Source organism: Scophthalmus maximus, chromosome 7 (genome assembly GCF_022379125.1).
Source record: "Scophthalmus maximus strain ysfricsl-2021 chromosome 7, ASM2237912v1, whole genome shotgun sequence".
In the NCBI taxonomy this organism is placed as follows: Eukaryota; Metazoa; Chordata; class Actinopteri; order Pleuronectiformes; family Scophthalmidae; genus Scophthalmus; species Scophthalmus maximus.
This window is the reverse complement of record NC_061521.1, coordinates 17,458,437-17,472,132: the sequence shown is the minus strand read 5'-3', so window position 1 is coordinate 17,472,132 and position 13,696 is coordinate 17,458,437. Positions and strand designations below refer to the sequence as shown.

The window sequence follows — 13,696 nt, the reverse complement described above, 5'->3', positions numbered from 1 at the left end:
GCAGATCCATGAATATTATTTCGGTGTTGCCGATGCCTGACAGCCTACCCGCGTTCCTGCTCACTGAATTAATGATGAGCTGTGTCCACAGGCATTGGAAGAGTTTCACCTCGGAGAGCAAGAGAGATGCCAGGGAGAGCGCAATGAAAGTGGACAAAACAAAGAAGCACTTGGATTGGAAATGCCAGCAGGTTGCCGTCACCAAATGGGTGAATTGGGTAAAATTACACAAGAAGACAAATGCTGGTAGGTGAACGTACAAGTATTTCTGAGTGGGAAAGTGTTGTGAACTGACTGTTTTGCAAACTGCCACTCATGTATACTGCCAGAGAAAACTGGCACTGTGATTAAGAAATGTGTCCAAAATAATTTCTTTCCCCTGTATATACACCCACTCCTGTGACTCATTTTGTCCCCTGTACTTTCACCATTACACTCTGAGACTTTGCTCTAATTTGAAAAGCTAAATTTGTCTGGAGTTCTCAGGAATGCAAATTTGTGATCATAATATTGTTGCAATAATTTAACTCAGGTTATCACTGTTTTGCAAAAAAAAAGGATGCAGAATTCCAAATACAGGTGTTGCTGAAAAGTTTTTTCATTTCTTTCCAATTTAGCTGCCGTTGAGAAACTTGAGAGAATCGTAGGCGCGGGTCGCCTTAAACGGATCATTGCTGCATGGCATAATGTTGCAAAGGAGTCAAAAGGAACAAAAGAGTATTTTACGGTATATTTTTATGTGGAATTGATTGCATAGATACATATATACTGTACTGACATCTAGCAATATTCCTTATTGTTCACTGTGTGTTTGTTCGCATCTTGCAGAAGTTGGAAAAGGGTTTAATCCAACTCGATGAGGAAGTCCAGCAGACTGGAGAAGGATGTGACAGACTCTCCCTGCTCCCCAGCAGCCTCACATTGAAGGTAGTTCTTCTTACACCTTCCAGCGCTCACGGAGTTCACACACACAGTGATGTTGGCACCGGTTTTAAAGCCGAGCAGCTTCATCTTTCAGTTCTCAAAGCAGTCAGTGATGAGATCATACATATCTGTTACATAATACTCAAAGTGGACTTCACCGTAAACACGTGAGGCCAGTTGTGGTCGTGTACCTATCATCACAGAGCGGGCTGTGTTAAAAGACAAGTCTCTCACAAGATCTGTTGCAGTGTTATGTTCTTATGCATATTAATGCTAATATGTTTGTAGACTTTATGTGATTGTTGAAGTACTTTTATACCAGTTGATTATAAATGTGTTGAAAACTTCGTACTTCTCCCAGACTCTTCTTGCACTAATCAGTTGTAGCCTCTGTTTGATTTGGATTCTTATTTGCTGGAAATGTGAGTGCAGTTTATGGCTTTGTTTGCTCTGGAGTTTTTGTCCAACACCTCTTTCGATAAATAGAGCTCCAACATGCCTATGTTTGGAGAGAGAGAAAAGGGCTGCTTGTTCACTTCACTTGTGCTTTATAAAAAAGCAGTGCCAGAGGTGGCAGTAAAACCCTGTCCGGGTGCGTGACTGTTCCCCTGACGTCGGCCAGATATTTCCATAGTGTTGGCTTGTTATGTGGAATTAAAAACCAAAGGACCAAATGTCGAGCAAAAGACTTGTGTAAAAGTTGTTTCATTGCATCTTTTCTCATAATATTTGACACAGAAGAGGATGTACTTAAATTCTCTTTTTTTTTTTTCTTCTTCTCTTCAGATCTTTCAATATCTAGAATTGCGAGACTGGCTGAATTGTGCTGAGGTGTGTTATGCATGGAAAGCTGTAATCCAGTCAGGCACACTGTGGAGTCAGGTCTGTATGGAGACTGATTCTTATATTTAACCCCTCAAAATGTTGGTGGAGTATAAATGTTTTTCAATGTTTTTCCCTGTTAGATCGACGTCTCTGTAGAGAAGGACTGGATTACCGACTGCACAATGAAGCAGATTCTCCAGAACTACCATCCGTTTGTGACCCATCTTAACCTGCGGGGCTGCACAACACTAACATGGCCCAGCTTGATATGTATCAGTGAGTATTCTCCATAATTCCACATATCAACACCCATGTTTGACCCATATAGATCATGATTTAATAGTAATAATTACAGACTATGAATTGACACATCTTATATTTTGATTACACCATATGGACAAAACATAAAAGCAGCATTGAAAAATGTTGTTTCTCCATCTGATACAGACTGTTTTTATATTATTGAAAGGAAATGAAATACATGAAAACAAAAATCAGATTTCGGGTCAAATTCTCACTGGAGTTAGGACAATCTGATGATTGTGTATTTCTGTGGCACTCTCAAGTGGCTGGGCTCCAGCTCCTCATCCAGCTCTCCTTGCGCTTCCTGCGGCGTGTTCCAAAGCTCAGGGTCCGTTTGGTCTTGATCTGTTCTGCTCTGCTGTCTGTCCCTTGGACATTCTCTGTTGTAAGACTTCACATATTCTGCCACACTTTCCCCAGTGTGTTCAGGAGGGGAGCGACAGATCAGGCCAGAGTGCCTCACCCCTGGGTGCAGACGCAGCCAGTACATCATGTAGTGAATACTGAAAAAAAAAATGGAAACAGTTTTTCATCATGATTTGCATTTATGTCATGATTGTACTCATTTGAGCAGTAGAACCCACCTGTAGTCACACACCCAAGGGTTCCCTCCCAGTTGTAGCTGTGACAGGAAGTAAAGGTCTTCGAGAACCCCGTACTGGACAAAATGGAGGCCGTTGTGAGACAAGTCCAGCTCACGGAGCTGCAGAAGCCCAGACAGGGAAGCTACGAGAGAGAGAAGACAGATGCCTGGCATATTATCTGTTTGTTTCTCGCTAGTCTGTGGTGCAATCACTCTCTGGTAGGACTGAAGAGGCTGGCGTTCAGTTTTTTTTAACTTTACCCACTTTAAATAAAAAGTATACTTTCTACACAAATATGGCAGAATGCCATTTGTTTCAAAAAACAAAAACAAAACAAAACGTGGTCTTGCCTCAGCTTTACATGTATAGGTTTTCATCCTGGATATTACGGAATATATTAAGCATATTCCACAATATTCACTGATCAGATATGCAGCAATAATAACACACATACAAGGTTTTACCCGTGTCTATGTGCTCCATGTTGTTGTGACTGAGGTTCAGGGATATGAGGCTCCTTGCGGTTTTGAAATCTCTGGCTCTGAGATGACGGATTGCATTATTGGACAGATCAATATGAACAGTGTCCTCTGGAATTCCTGTAGGCACCTCGGTGAGACCTGAACATAAGGAGGAAGGGGTTACTCAGTGACCTTTGGAAATAAGGATATATTTTCATCCTGCAAGTTCAGTAGCTGAAGAATTTGTCACAGAGACAGATGTTTGCTCTTCCTTGATCCATGACCTGGGTTTGACACTAATGGCCAGGCCTCCTGCCAGATGGAGACACATAACAGTCGTAACATATTATTTGATTTTAGTCGGATGCAAATTTAAAATGTATTTTACACGTTTGTTTTGTAATGGAATTGTTCTAAAATAGTAGCCAAACTTTGTTTAGCTCATGCTTTCCACATTGTTCACAAGGTGTCAAATGACTTCAACATTGACTCATTCAGATGTAAAGGAAGCAAGCAATATAACATTGAACAAAAAACACCTGCCAAACCAGATGTGTTTCGTTGCCAGTTCTGTGTCTGGCACTGAAACTCCTTTGACAAATGGAACTTTATTCATTCCAGTCATGCAACAGTAATATTTCATCACGAGCAAACAAGCTCTCTGACTTGGCGCTGCAGGGCTGTTACTCTTAACCCCTCCACTGCATTTGAAACTGCATTGTGCTGAATTTCATTTCTCCAAAGCTAGTGAGGCTCGTTGTGACATATAATTAATCAACCGGATTGACAAGAAAAACATAAGATGATTGCAGACTTGCCTCGTTTGCTGCAGTCCATTCGTATTTTAGGGAAAATGTAGGTATGGCAAACTGTGGTGACGTGTGCTTTGCTGCGAAATGGAATGGGCTCTACTGGGACTGTGTTATCCGTCTGGTCGCCTTGTGGGTTGTCTGCTGAGTCTGACTCCTTACAAAGTAACTCGGGGTCAACCTGCTTCAGCTTCTTGCCTTTTATCCTGATGGGCTCTGCACACCTAACAGAGGAAATACAGTTAAGTCCTGAATCAATGAAATGGGATTTATGGCGGCAGTTTTTTTTTCTGTGATTTAGAAAAATGTCTTGTACGCCTGTGGGATGTATAATCTTTTGGGAAAATCAATCACCTGGCATGATTTCCTAAATAACGGTTGCTGGGGACCTGAAGGGTGCGTATGAGACTCTCCATTGGACAGAGACAATTCCAGGGATTATCATATAAACGCAGGTAACGAAGGTTTGGCATGGGGATGAGGGCCTCCTCGCCAAGTGTTACCAGCCGGTTATGCTGCAGCAGCAGGGTTGTAAGAAGGGTCAGGCCCTGGAAGGCCCCGTCCTCAACTAAAGAGATCTGGTTCTGCTGCAGGTCCAGAGTGGCTAAACGCTCATATCCAACGAAGGTCCCATCAAGAAGGACTTTGATGCGGTTGCGTGCTAGAAGGAGGTGCTTGGGTTCTTTGGACCAGGTTTGGGGGATGGGAATGGAGGTGAGTTTTCGCTCCTGACAGTCCACAAAGTTGTCTCCAGATTCTGTCGACTCTGAGCAGTCAGGTGACACAAGCCTGGAGGGGCCTGATCTGCTGTGCCGCCCAGCACCTCTGACCCTGACAGTTGTCAAACAGAAAGACATGGATTCATGGCGTTTACAGTCTAAACGTTATGATAAGAGTCTGTGAAAAATGGTTAAAACAAGTCAGATTCAAGAGTAAATCCATACCTCTCCCTTCTGAGTTTATGGCGCGCTCCTCTGAGGCTTCTTCCCTTCCCCGGCCTTTTCATCTGGATGCATGGGAGCAGGAGGAAGAGCAGGGAGGCCAAAAGGAGACAGGAGGTGATACGCATCCTCAGCCCTGCAGGGTTTGTCCTTTCAGTAAGAAGAGCTGGAGCCAAAGCAGGATTGTTTGATGAAACTTACAAAAACACGCTTTAAAAACAGAAGCAATGGGTCAAGAGTGTTATTGTTGATGAAACACAGCTGCTGCTTTCCCTGCAGAAGTGACAGGCTGCACATTACATAAGAGATAGGAGCCGTCCAGGAATGTATATACAGCTTTGAGACATGATAGAATACTATTACCCCCTCATGTTTCTCCAAAACCAGTTGGTGTATATGACAACCTTAAAAATAATAATCATAGCAAATTATTTCCAGAAAAGTGGAATGCATATTTTCACTAGCTACTACTTATTCTTTTTTTCTTTTCTTTTTTAAAATCTCAGCTGAATGCAGAAATCTCCAGGAGCTCAATGTATCGGAGTGTTTTAATGTTACAGTAAGTAAAACCCTGTTAGGACAACCTATCATGTTTACAGGATATTTATATGCATCTTCTAAATCTATATAATTTACACAACCATATGTTGGACAACAACTAGTTAGCATTGATAAAGCCCTGTGCTGTGATCAATAAATTATATTACCAATTGAAAAATGTTCTTTGTCAAATATCAAACTTTTTGTCTGAGAAGGAGTTCCAGTGTTCATCTTTAAGACCATCACTATTAATATTTAGTAGAAGATCACAGATAAGAGTAACATCGCAGTTGTTCTGTATCTGGATGCTTCTTTCTCAAGTTGTTTTATTCATTGTAATATTTATATATTATTTGTTCCATGTGCTCTTCAACAGGATATAATGGTTCAGAAAATTGTCGAGGGCTGTCCCTGTCTGCTGTACTTGAACGTCTCCTGCACACTTGTAACAAACAAAACGCTCAGGGAACTGTCCAGGTAAACCTCCAGTTGTGGTAAAACCATCAGACATTGGGTTTTGTGATTAGATTAGTGCTCTTTATACTTAACTGTGTATAAAAGTGATCTTTTTCCGGCCTCCAGCACATTCTAGTTCTCAGAATTATCCCCATTTGTCCACCATGCAGGACCCTGCTGGGTTGTATTTCATGTCTGAAAGCAACATGTTCAGTCCCAGTGTAATGATTTAGAGGAACAGATGTGGAACTCACAACAAAACAGCTCGACTGTGTGATTGCGTAATTGACAGATTTTTTTGTGAGTGTTATCTCTCGTGCGGGATTGCATAAAATGTTTTGGAAACATTTCACATTTTAACATGCAAAACTTCGAAGCTATCTTTTCTATTCTGTGTTGTTCAAAAACAACAAAACAACCAACTGTAATTTACACAAAGCTTAAACACAAATAATTTGTTTCTTATATAAATCAATCTTAACAATTGATTTTGAACAGATGCTGTCGCAACCTTCAATACCTGAGTCTGGCCTACTGCGACAGATTCACAGATAACGGCTTTCTGTACCTGACCACAGGGAAGGGCTGCCACAATCTCATCCACCTCAACCTGTCCGGCTGCACTCAGGTCGGTCGGCGTCCTCCTCTCTTTTTAGTTTAAAGTCACAGATTCAACTGTAGACGCAGGAGTCCGCCTCGGATAACTCCAGTCACTGCTCCGTGTTCGCACGTGTCTCCGCTCGTTTCTTGCTGTACCCTGGTGACTGTTTGTGCTCATGCAGTGCTTAAAGCGAATGAACGGAAATCTGAAGGAGAAGCAGAGTTAAAGGCAGCTGTGGCCAAGTGGAGGGTTGGGTTTATACAATCAACTCTGGCCCACCCTCTCAAGATGTTCACACTCCGTAACTTAACACACATGCTCCGCAACCTAAAACACACTTTTCTCTGGAAACGTGCATCAGTTTAGTTGGGTTCCAGATGTATGGTTTCACTTTATGGGGCCCTGAGAATTTGAGGACTGACAAAAACAGCATCCAGGAAAATGATTCAGATTCCAACGTGGACACATACTTTCCCCTCTCTCCTCCCAGATGACTGTGGACGGGTTCCAATACCTTTCAGCTGGATGCCCTTCACTCAAAGAGGTTGTGCTAAATGACATGCCCACACTGTCAAATAGCTGTGTCTTGGTAAGATTGCTCATTTCTAACATTACATGTTTTACACTGTCTTAACCTCACAGCTCTGCAAGGGTTAACAGAGAAAAGAAATTAAATCAGATTAGAAAAGAATTTGCTTCGGCGGCTCATGCATAATGGTTTGTCCACACCCTTAACCCCTCGTAGCAGAGAAAAGTTTGGAACTTCTCTTTTCTCTCTCAGGCACTACTTGCCAGATGTCGCTGTCTGTCTGCCATCTCTCTGTTGGATGCTCTTCATCTTACCGACATCGCCTTCAAAGCCATTGCTGAAGCAACCACACTGAAGACTTTCTGTATAGAGGGTGAGGTCATTATGCAATCATACAGTAGACATATACACATGGAAAGATATAAGCCTAATACAGTTATTCTCTCTGATCTGTGCCCGTGTGCACTTTAGGTAACAGCCAGCTTTCAAGTGTCAGCTGGAAAGCCCTGTGCAGCAGATCGCAAGGCCTCCAAAGAATCCACGCTGCAGAATGCCTCAGAATGAGCGACAACTGCCTCAAATCTGTGGCCACCCTCAAGAACCTGCAATACCTGGACATCTCACTTTGCAAAAGGTGTGTGTGTGTGTGTGTGTGTGTGTGTGTGTGTGTGTGTGTGTGTGTGTGTGTGTGTGTGTGTGTGTGTGTGTGTGTGTGTGTGTGTGTGTGTGTGTGTGTGTGTGTGTGTGTGTGTGTGTGTGTGTGTTTTACACAATCTTGATGCTGGGCTTTGTCACTGTACTCCATGACAGTAATATAACAGGACGTGTGTTTCAGAGTGAGTGATGTTGGCATCTTTCACTTGACCGGAGTCTCCTCAGTCAACAAATTACAAGAGTTAAATGTCAGTCATTGCAGCCTCATCACTGACATCTCTGTCAAGAGGATCGCTGAAAGGTATAACAGAATCACTGTATACACATACAAACATTGTGTGCATTGTTCTGTTTATTAGTGTCATGCAGCAGCTCTTTTGTGTGCACAATTGGAACAGGTTGTGTAAACTACACCATCTCAACTTGAGTTACTGTGTGAAACTGACCAACACAAGTCTGGAGTGGCTGAACGGCAGCTCCATCTGCTCTCTTGACATCAGCGGTTGCAACATCCAGGATAAGGTACCTTTTGAATGTTTTGACTTACAGTCACTAACCGTCAAACACATTCCTGAAAAAAAGATAACTTACCCTAGTGTCGAACAGTCTGTAACTTGATAGTTGTTGTTTTTTTAGGGACTGGATGCTGTTGAGGGAACTCACTTGAGGAAGCTGGTTCTTGCTGAGTGTGTCCACATCACAGATTTGGGCATAGAGGTAAAAAAAATATATAAAATCCTGCTACAATTTCAACACATGGCCAAATATGGCAATTTTATAAACAGTTTACAATTTTGATGATTCAGAGTTGTTTGTAAATATCAACTGTTGACAGGAAACAAGCTTACACGTGTAAACTCCAGGAAAAGTCCCTCTTTTTCTTCACCTGCTGCTACCGTTTTGAACAGCGCATTGATATTAATCTGGTCATGGTGTTGATGTGGCTTCCCATTACCTTCATGGCATCAGCTCACATTTCCCCCCAAATGTCTCTGTTGTACCCTTTGTCCCCCACGAGGACAGAAGCTGTGCAAGAACGTGGGAGCTCTGCAACATGTTGATGTGTCTCAATGTGTAGCTCTGTCTGACCCGGCCATCAGAGCCATTTCATTCTACTGCAGAAGTCTGTTCACCTTGCGAATGGCAGGTTGTCCAAAGGTGCGAACACAAACACACACACACACACACTCTTTAAGGTTCCCTGGTTGTTTCATTTCAAGTGAAGATTGACTGAATAAGAGCATGTAGCTTCTAACCTCACCAGTGATGATCGCATTCAGAATGAGAGCTACATTGTGCTGCCCTTCATTTTTCTTTGCTTCACTTTTTTTTACTGATTAGGTTTTTTTTGTGGATGTGTGCATCTCCTACATTCACACGTGTCCTTGTAATTTCATGCCATGTTTTCCGGTTTCTCCTGCCCTGCCTCAGATGACTGACAATGCAGTGAAGTATGTGACGACTGGATCTCGGTACCTGCGAGAGCTTGATGTGAGTGGCTGCGTTCTTCTCACAGATCGCTCAGTACAACTCTTGGAAAGGATCTGTCCTCCCCTCCGCTCTATCGCGATGACTTGCTGCTGCAACATTTCAAAGTAAGACAAACTTTGAAGAGTACCGCGAAGTGCTGCATGCGTGAGGATGTTTAATGAGAAGCGAGTGTGTGTTCCCTCAGGGTGGCCGCCTTGAAGCTGCAGCCTTGTGTGAAACACTGGGAGCACAGCAATGACTACACTCCATACTGGTTTGGAAATGACGTGGGCATTGTGCATCCAATCACAAGACCCATTAACACTGATGTCACCTAGGAAATGATGGAGCACTCGGTGATGACAAGCGCGTCACATTACTGACAATCAAGTCACAGCAACATCATTATATTCCACCAAAATGTATAAAGAGTGTTTTCATCATTTCAGATAACCCTCATTTAAAATCTCTAATTAAGCTTCACTTTTTTATATATATATATATATATTTATTTATACTTTGTTGTAAGTCTATTCTGTGTAAGTTCCCTGTGAGAGCACAGGAAACCAGAGTCAAATTCCTTGTGTGTTTACACATGCTTTGCCAGTAAAGCTGATTCTGAATACTAATTCTATGATACTCATTAGTTGAAGCAGGTACAGATTTAGGGCACGAATATAAAGCTCTTTTGGGATGATTTTATCATGAATCAGAAATAACCGGCACGATTTAGAGAAAATGATTTAACAATTTGACAGTATCTAGTAAGTAGAATTTTATGCCAAAGTCACAATCTTCTTATTTTGTTTTTATTGTATTAACATATCATACAAAGGGCAGTCACAAGCAGCAAAAACAATGATGTGAACAAACTCCATGGTTTCAAATTTATATTCAGTACAAACCAGGTTATATTATATGCTTCCTAATCTCGTGGTACAGTATGTACAGTGATTTTTTTCAGGGAATATTTGTCAAATGCTATGGATGTAGTTAACTCATTGACAGCACAGTGCATCCTGAGCAGAGTTAAAGGTACAGTATCTCTAAGTGTAAAGCCCCGGTGCAGTGATGCAGAATTATAACAAAAAATCCTGTCAATCAAAACCCAGCTCATCTCCCCAGCTTCAGCGACTCAAACCAGCTCTGAGTCTTCAGTCTGACGGAGCCTTTGTCGGCCCGTGCTTTAACCCACCGGTCCACTGGCAACGCTCCATTCATACAACCTGAGAGAAACACAGGAGATGTTTGTGGAGTATGTAACGGAAAATGAGAGGTATTTGTTGGAAGGTTTATTTATTGAACCATGTCTTGAAGTGTGATATAATGGCCTACCAGTAACTGTGGTTTGGCCTTGAGATGTGTTGTTCTGTGCTTCATGCAGAACAACATCTGGGCTGATTTCCACCGAAGCCCCACAGAGGTCCACCCCTGCTCTCAACGAGGATGGGACACGCAGGCACACCGCTCCTACGTGAGACAGGAGGACAAGATTATGACTGGGAAAGATAACTGGTTAATAGAATGATTGCGCTCCTCACACTGTTTACCTCCCTCGCTGTGGAGTTGTGCACTGCCACCGTCTCCCACATAGACGTCGATGCCTCCGTTGTGAGAGGAAACAGTCAGGAAACTATTAGAACCATCTGCAAAAGCAAAGCAAGCATCACATGTTTTGATTATTAACCAGCCACTGATAGATACCATACGTGGGACATTGTTTAATCAGTCAGTCTGCTTACCTATGACTGTATCTCCGGACATGTTCTTCACCGAGGCTTCACCTTTTTAAATCAATGGAAGCACAAGCTCAGTATTAACCAATATAACTAGCTGTAAGTTACTAGGTAAATGGAAATGGTATAGACTGAGGAGAATCTGGCAAGGACACAGTCCCTGACACGTAATGCACATATCACGAACCTGAATCTCTGATAATTGTTTCCATGTTTTTCTATGACGAGAAGCTCATTTGTGTCGGGAACAGATTCAAATTCAGTGTGGATGACGCATTCTTCACTCTTCACATCGTGTCATAAGGCAGTTTGTCTTTGTTATCCAATCTCTCCTTCAAACTATTTTTTTTTTTTTTTACAACCAACCTGTCTTATAGATGCCTCAAAACAAACAAGTACAGAATATATTGATAATTGCAACCACGTTGCCGTTAAATTGATTCTGTTGGATCAGCGCCCAGGATTCCAGGCGTACCAAAGTCCTGCTTTACCAACCAGTTTAACACAAGGCAACTGTGTCATAATGGCTGGTGGGAGGGTTTTTGAACGTTTTGATCCAAAATGCCAGGATGATCTGCACCAGACACAGGTTGTGTGAGCTTTAACTCAACTTAAGTGCAATTGGCTGTGAATCAAAGATTTGGTGGTTTGTTCCCCTCCTCCTCCTGTCCCCATGTTGACGTGTCCTTGAAAAAATGCTCACCTCCCTAAAAAGAATTGGATTTATTGGGAACAAGTTGACATTATCAAACTATCACATGTTAGATTTATTTTTTTAAAGGAAATATATTTTTGCTGTGTTCAGTAAGTAAAGTCTACATCTACAAACTAGATAAAAGATAAAGCTGTCAATGTGGAGTGAAGACTAATATAACACTCAGAAGTATTAACAGTACTTCAAAATCAGTAGAGTAATTTAATCAATGTACGTAGTTGGTTTTCCACCACTGGTGCATCACTCTGCACTGAAGTTTGGCCGCAACACTGACCGACACAAACAGCATACATATATACATACATACATTGTGGATATATAAACTATGTTCGCTTTGGTACAGTTGAGTGATGGACAGTTGAGTGATGGACATTTGAGTGATGGATGCTGCTGTTAGCTCACCATGCACATGCCCCAGCTGTACTCTGCCAGAGCTGGAGGAGATGCAGCTGGACTCGGCGTAGATGGCCTTGACCTGCAGAGGGCCGTGCTCTGTCGAGACATTCATCCTGGTGCCCTGGAGCTTCTTGACATCCACTTCCTGCAAACAAACAGCTGATCACTGCACATGGCTGTGGCCAGGTGATGTATAATTTGTTTTTAAGCAGATACAGACAAATGCCTGCAGTTTCAGTTAGACGGTTGTGGATTTTGTATTCAGGCCGCTGCTGCCCCCTAATGTCGGCAGAGTGCTTGATCAATGAGTTATAAGAGCTACTTACACCGTCTCCAAGCGTGCTGATGTCCACGTTGCCGTGGATCGTGCCCACACCTGTGACACGTCCTCCATTGGAACGCACCTCGACCTGATGACCCTGACATACGACAAGCAACAGTGAGAGGACCCAGAGTTAAGAGACTCTGCTTGGGAAACAGTTCTAATGGATTATTAGTCTTTATTTGGCGGATGAAACTTATTCAGTTGTCAGGCGCCACTTGATTTTTGAAGCCATATTTATAGTTCCAAGGCTGCATGGAGTGGCAAATAAATGCTGATCTCAGCCAGTAAGGTACAGAGTGTAGGTCTGTGCATCTTCTGCAGTAATCATTGTTCTATGTTTCATGCCACCACCTATACCTTGACAGAGTGCAGCAGACAGTCGCCTCTCTCGGTTTGCACCTTGCAGATGTCACACTCCATATTCTTCACGTTCACGTTGCCCCCTCCTTGAGTTGTAATGAAGAGATCTGACACACACACACACACACACACACACACACACACACACACACACACAGTAATTATTCTAGGGCACCTGGTCAATAGTTGAATCCTCGTCTCACCAGAGACACTCACTGCTTTTGATGGGTGCAGCCAGGTCGACGGACACGCTGCTGTTCAGCCTCTCGGCGGAGATGAGCAGCTCTTTGGTCTGATCGTCGTAGTGGACGAGCACGTGATCCAGACCGACATCCCGCTCGGCGTCTGCCCCGTGCACCGTGACGAAGGCTCGGTCAGCCTCCGGGAAGGTGTGCGGGTCCAACGGGCGGATGGAGATGCTGCAGGCCAGCCGCGCCCGCACCGCGCTGAACGGGCTCACGGCCAGAGCCCACTGCTTCAGGGGCCGCTTCGGCTCCTCCGGTGTCGGAGATTTCGCGGGGGCGGTGACGGAGAAGGAGCGTGAGGTGTGCAGAGGGCACCGGGGGGTGACTGTGAGGGACCAGCAGCGGAGGAGTCCGACAGGTCCCCGCTGACCTGCCGAGAACCAAAACATGTCGGTCACCCTGCGATGAACCGGCTCATTCACACTTCACACGGCTGCTGGTTCAGTCAGTCATCAACACAAGCCACCGAACTGTGGAGAGTTGCCGTTTGGTAACTCGCGCGGTCACAACGACGTCAAGTTTGTTACACTGACACAACAAGGCATGACTTCCGGTTTGAGTTTTCAGACTAAAAGTCTAAAAACTACGATTTACAATTTCAATTTGAGCAAAAACAAGCAAATGTTACTGCAGGAACATGTGTTCAGCCAGTGCTATTAATTGTAAGTCCTCTAAAAATAAATATATGAATGAATGTAAACTGGAGAGTATGTCGACAGAAAAATTGTTTTAAAAAAGTTTAAAAGAATAAAAGTTTATTTAGAGTCAATGCAACAGCCATAAACATTTTCTTGAATGTGAATATAAATACCGTGAATAGCA

The 13,696-nt window shown here is 43.1% G+C and overlaps 3 protein-coding genes across 8 annotated transcripts in view; 1 reads left to right on the top strand and 2 right to left on the bottom strand.

Moving 5' to 3' along the window:
* The window catches only part of fbxl13 (F-box and leucine-rich repeat protein 13), a 24,031-nt gene extending 10,335 nt beyond the window's left edge, over positions 1-13,696 (top strand). For 4 of the 5 annotated variants that reach the window (XM_035641380.2, XM_035641382.2, XM_035641381.2 and 1 more), the window contains 18 exons: positions 92-246; positions 618-727; positions 829-927; positions 1,711-1,806; positions 1,890-2,025; positions 5,354-5,406; positions 5,764-5,864; positions 6,342-6,471; positions 6,935-7,033; positions 7,226-7,346; positions 7,445-7,607; positions 7,809-7,928; positions 8,026-8,149; positions 8,264-8,344; positions 8,651-8,785; positions 9,059-9,222; positions 9,303-12,130; positions 12,864-13,696. In XM_035641380.2, the coding sequence (XP_035497273.2) occupies positions 92-246; positions 618-727; positions 829-927; positions 1,711-1,806; positions 1,890-2,025; positions 5,354-5,406; positions 5,764-5,864; positions 6,342-6,471; positions 6,935-7,033; positions 7,226-7,346; positions 7,445-7,607; positions 7,809-7,928; positions 8,026-8,149; positions 8,264-8,344; positions 8,651-8,785; positions 9,059-9,222; positions 9,303-9,435 (2,020 nt within the window). In that variant the 3' untranslated portion in view covers positions 9,436-12,130; positions 12,864-13,696. Of the gene's footprint in view, positions 1-91; positions 247-617; positions 728-828; positions 928-1,710; positions 1,807-1,889; positions 2,026-5,353; positions 5,407-5,763; positions 5,865-6,341; positions 6,472-6,934; positions 7,034-7,225; positions 7,347-7,444; positions 7,608-7,808; positions 7,929-8,025; positions 8,150-8,263; positions 8,345-8,645; positions 8,786-9,058; positions 9,223-9,302; positions 12,131-12,863 lie in introns of those variants that run through there. The other variant, XM_047333513.1, reaches the window with a different exon arrangement.
* LOC118314769 (leucine-rich repeat-containing protein 17) lies at positions 2,109-6,714 on the bottom strand. Of its 2 annotated transcripts, none has more exons than XM_035641390.2 (7): positions 6,412-6,714; positions 4,851-5,057; positions 4,261-4,737; positions 3,916-4,130; positions 3,101-3,256; positions 2,637-2,778; positions 2,109-2,555 (listed from the first exon to the last, which is right to left on the bottom strand). In XM_035641390.2, the coding sequence occupies exons 2-7, from the start codon at positions 4,973-4,975 to the stop codon at positions 2,273-2,275; spliced, it is 1,398 nt and encodes a 465-aa protein (XP_035497283.2). In that variant the 5' UTR covers positions 4,976-5,057; positions 6,412-6,714; the 3' UTR covers positions 2,109-2,272. The 2 variants fall into 2 exon arrangements, with proteins under 2 accessions (XP_035497283.2, XP_035497282.2); XM_035641389.2 differs by having other exon boundaries at positions 4,851-5,013; positions 6,412-6,712.
* On the bottom strand, positions 9,891-13,411 carry fam185a (family with sequence similarity 185 member A). The gene is made up of 8 exons (XM_035641401.2): positions 12,846-13,411; positions 12,627-12,736; positions 12,271-12,363; positions 11,951-12,089; positions 10,840-10,881; positions 10,648-10,743; positions 10,433-10,567; positions 9,891-10,323 (listed from the first exon to the last, which is right to left on the bottom strand). Exons 1-8 carry the CDS (start codon positions 13,261-13,263, stop codon positions 10,211-10,213), a joined length of 1,146 nt encoding a protein of 381 aa, XP_035497294.2. The 5' UTR covers positions 13,264-13,411; the 3' UTR covers positions 9,891-10,210.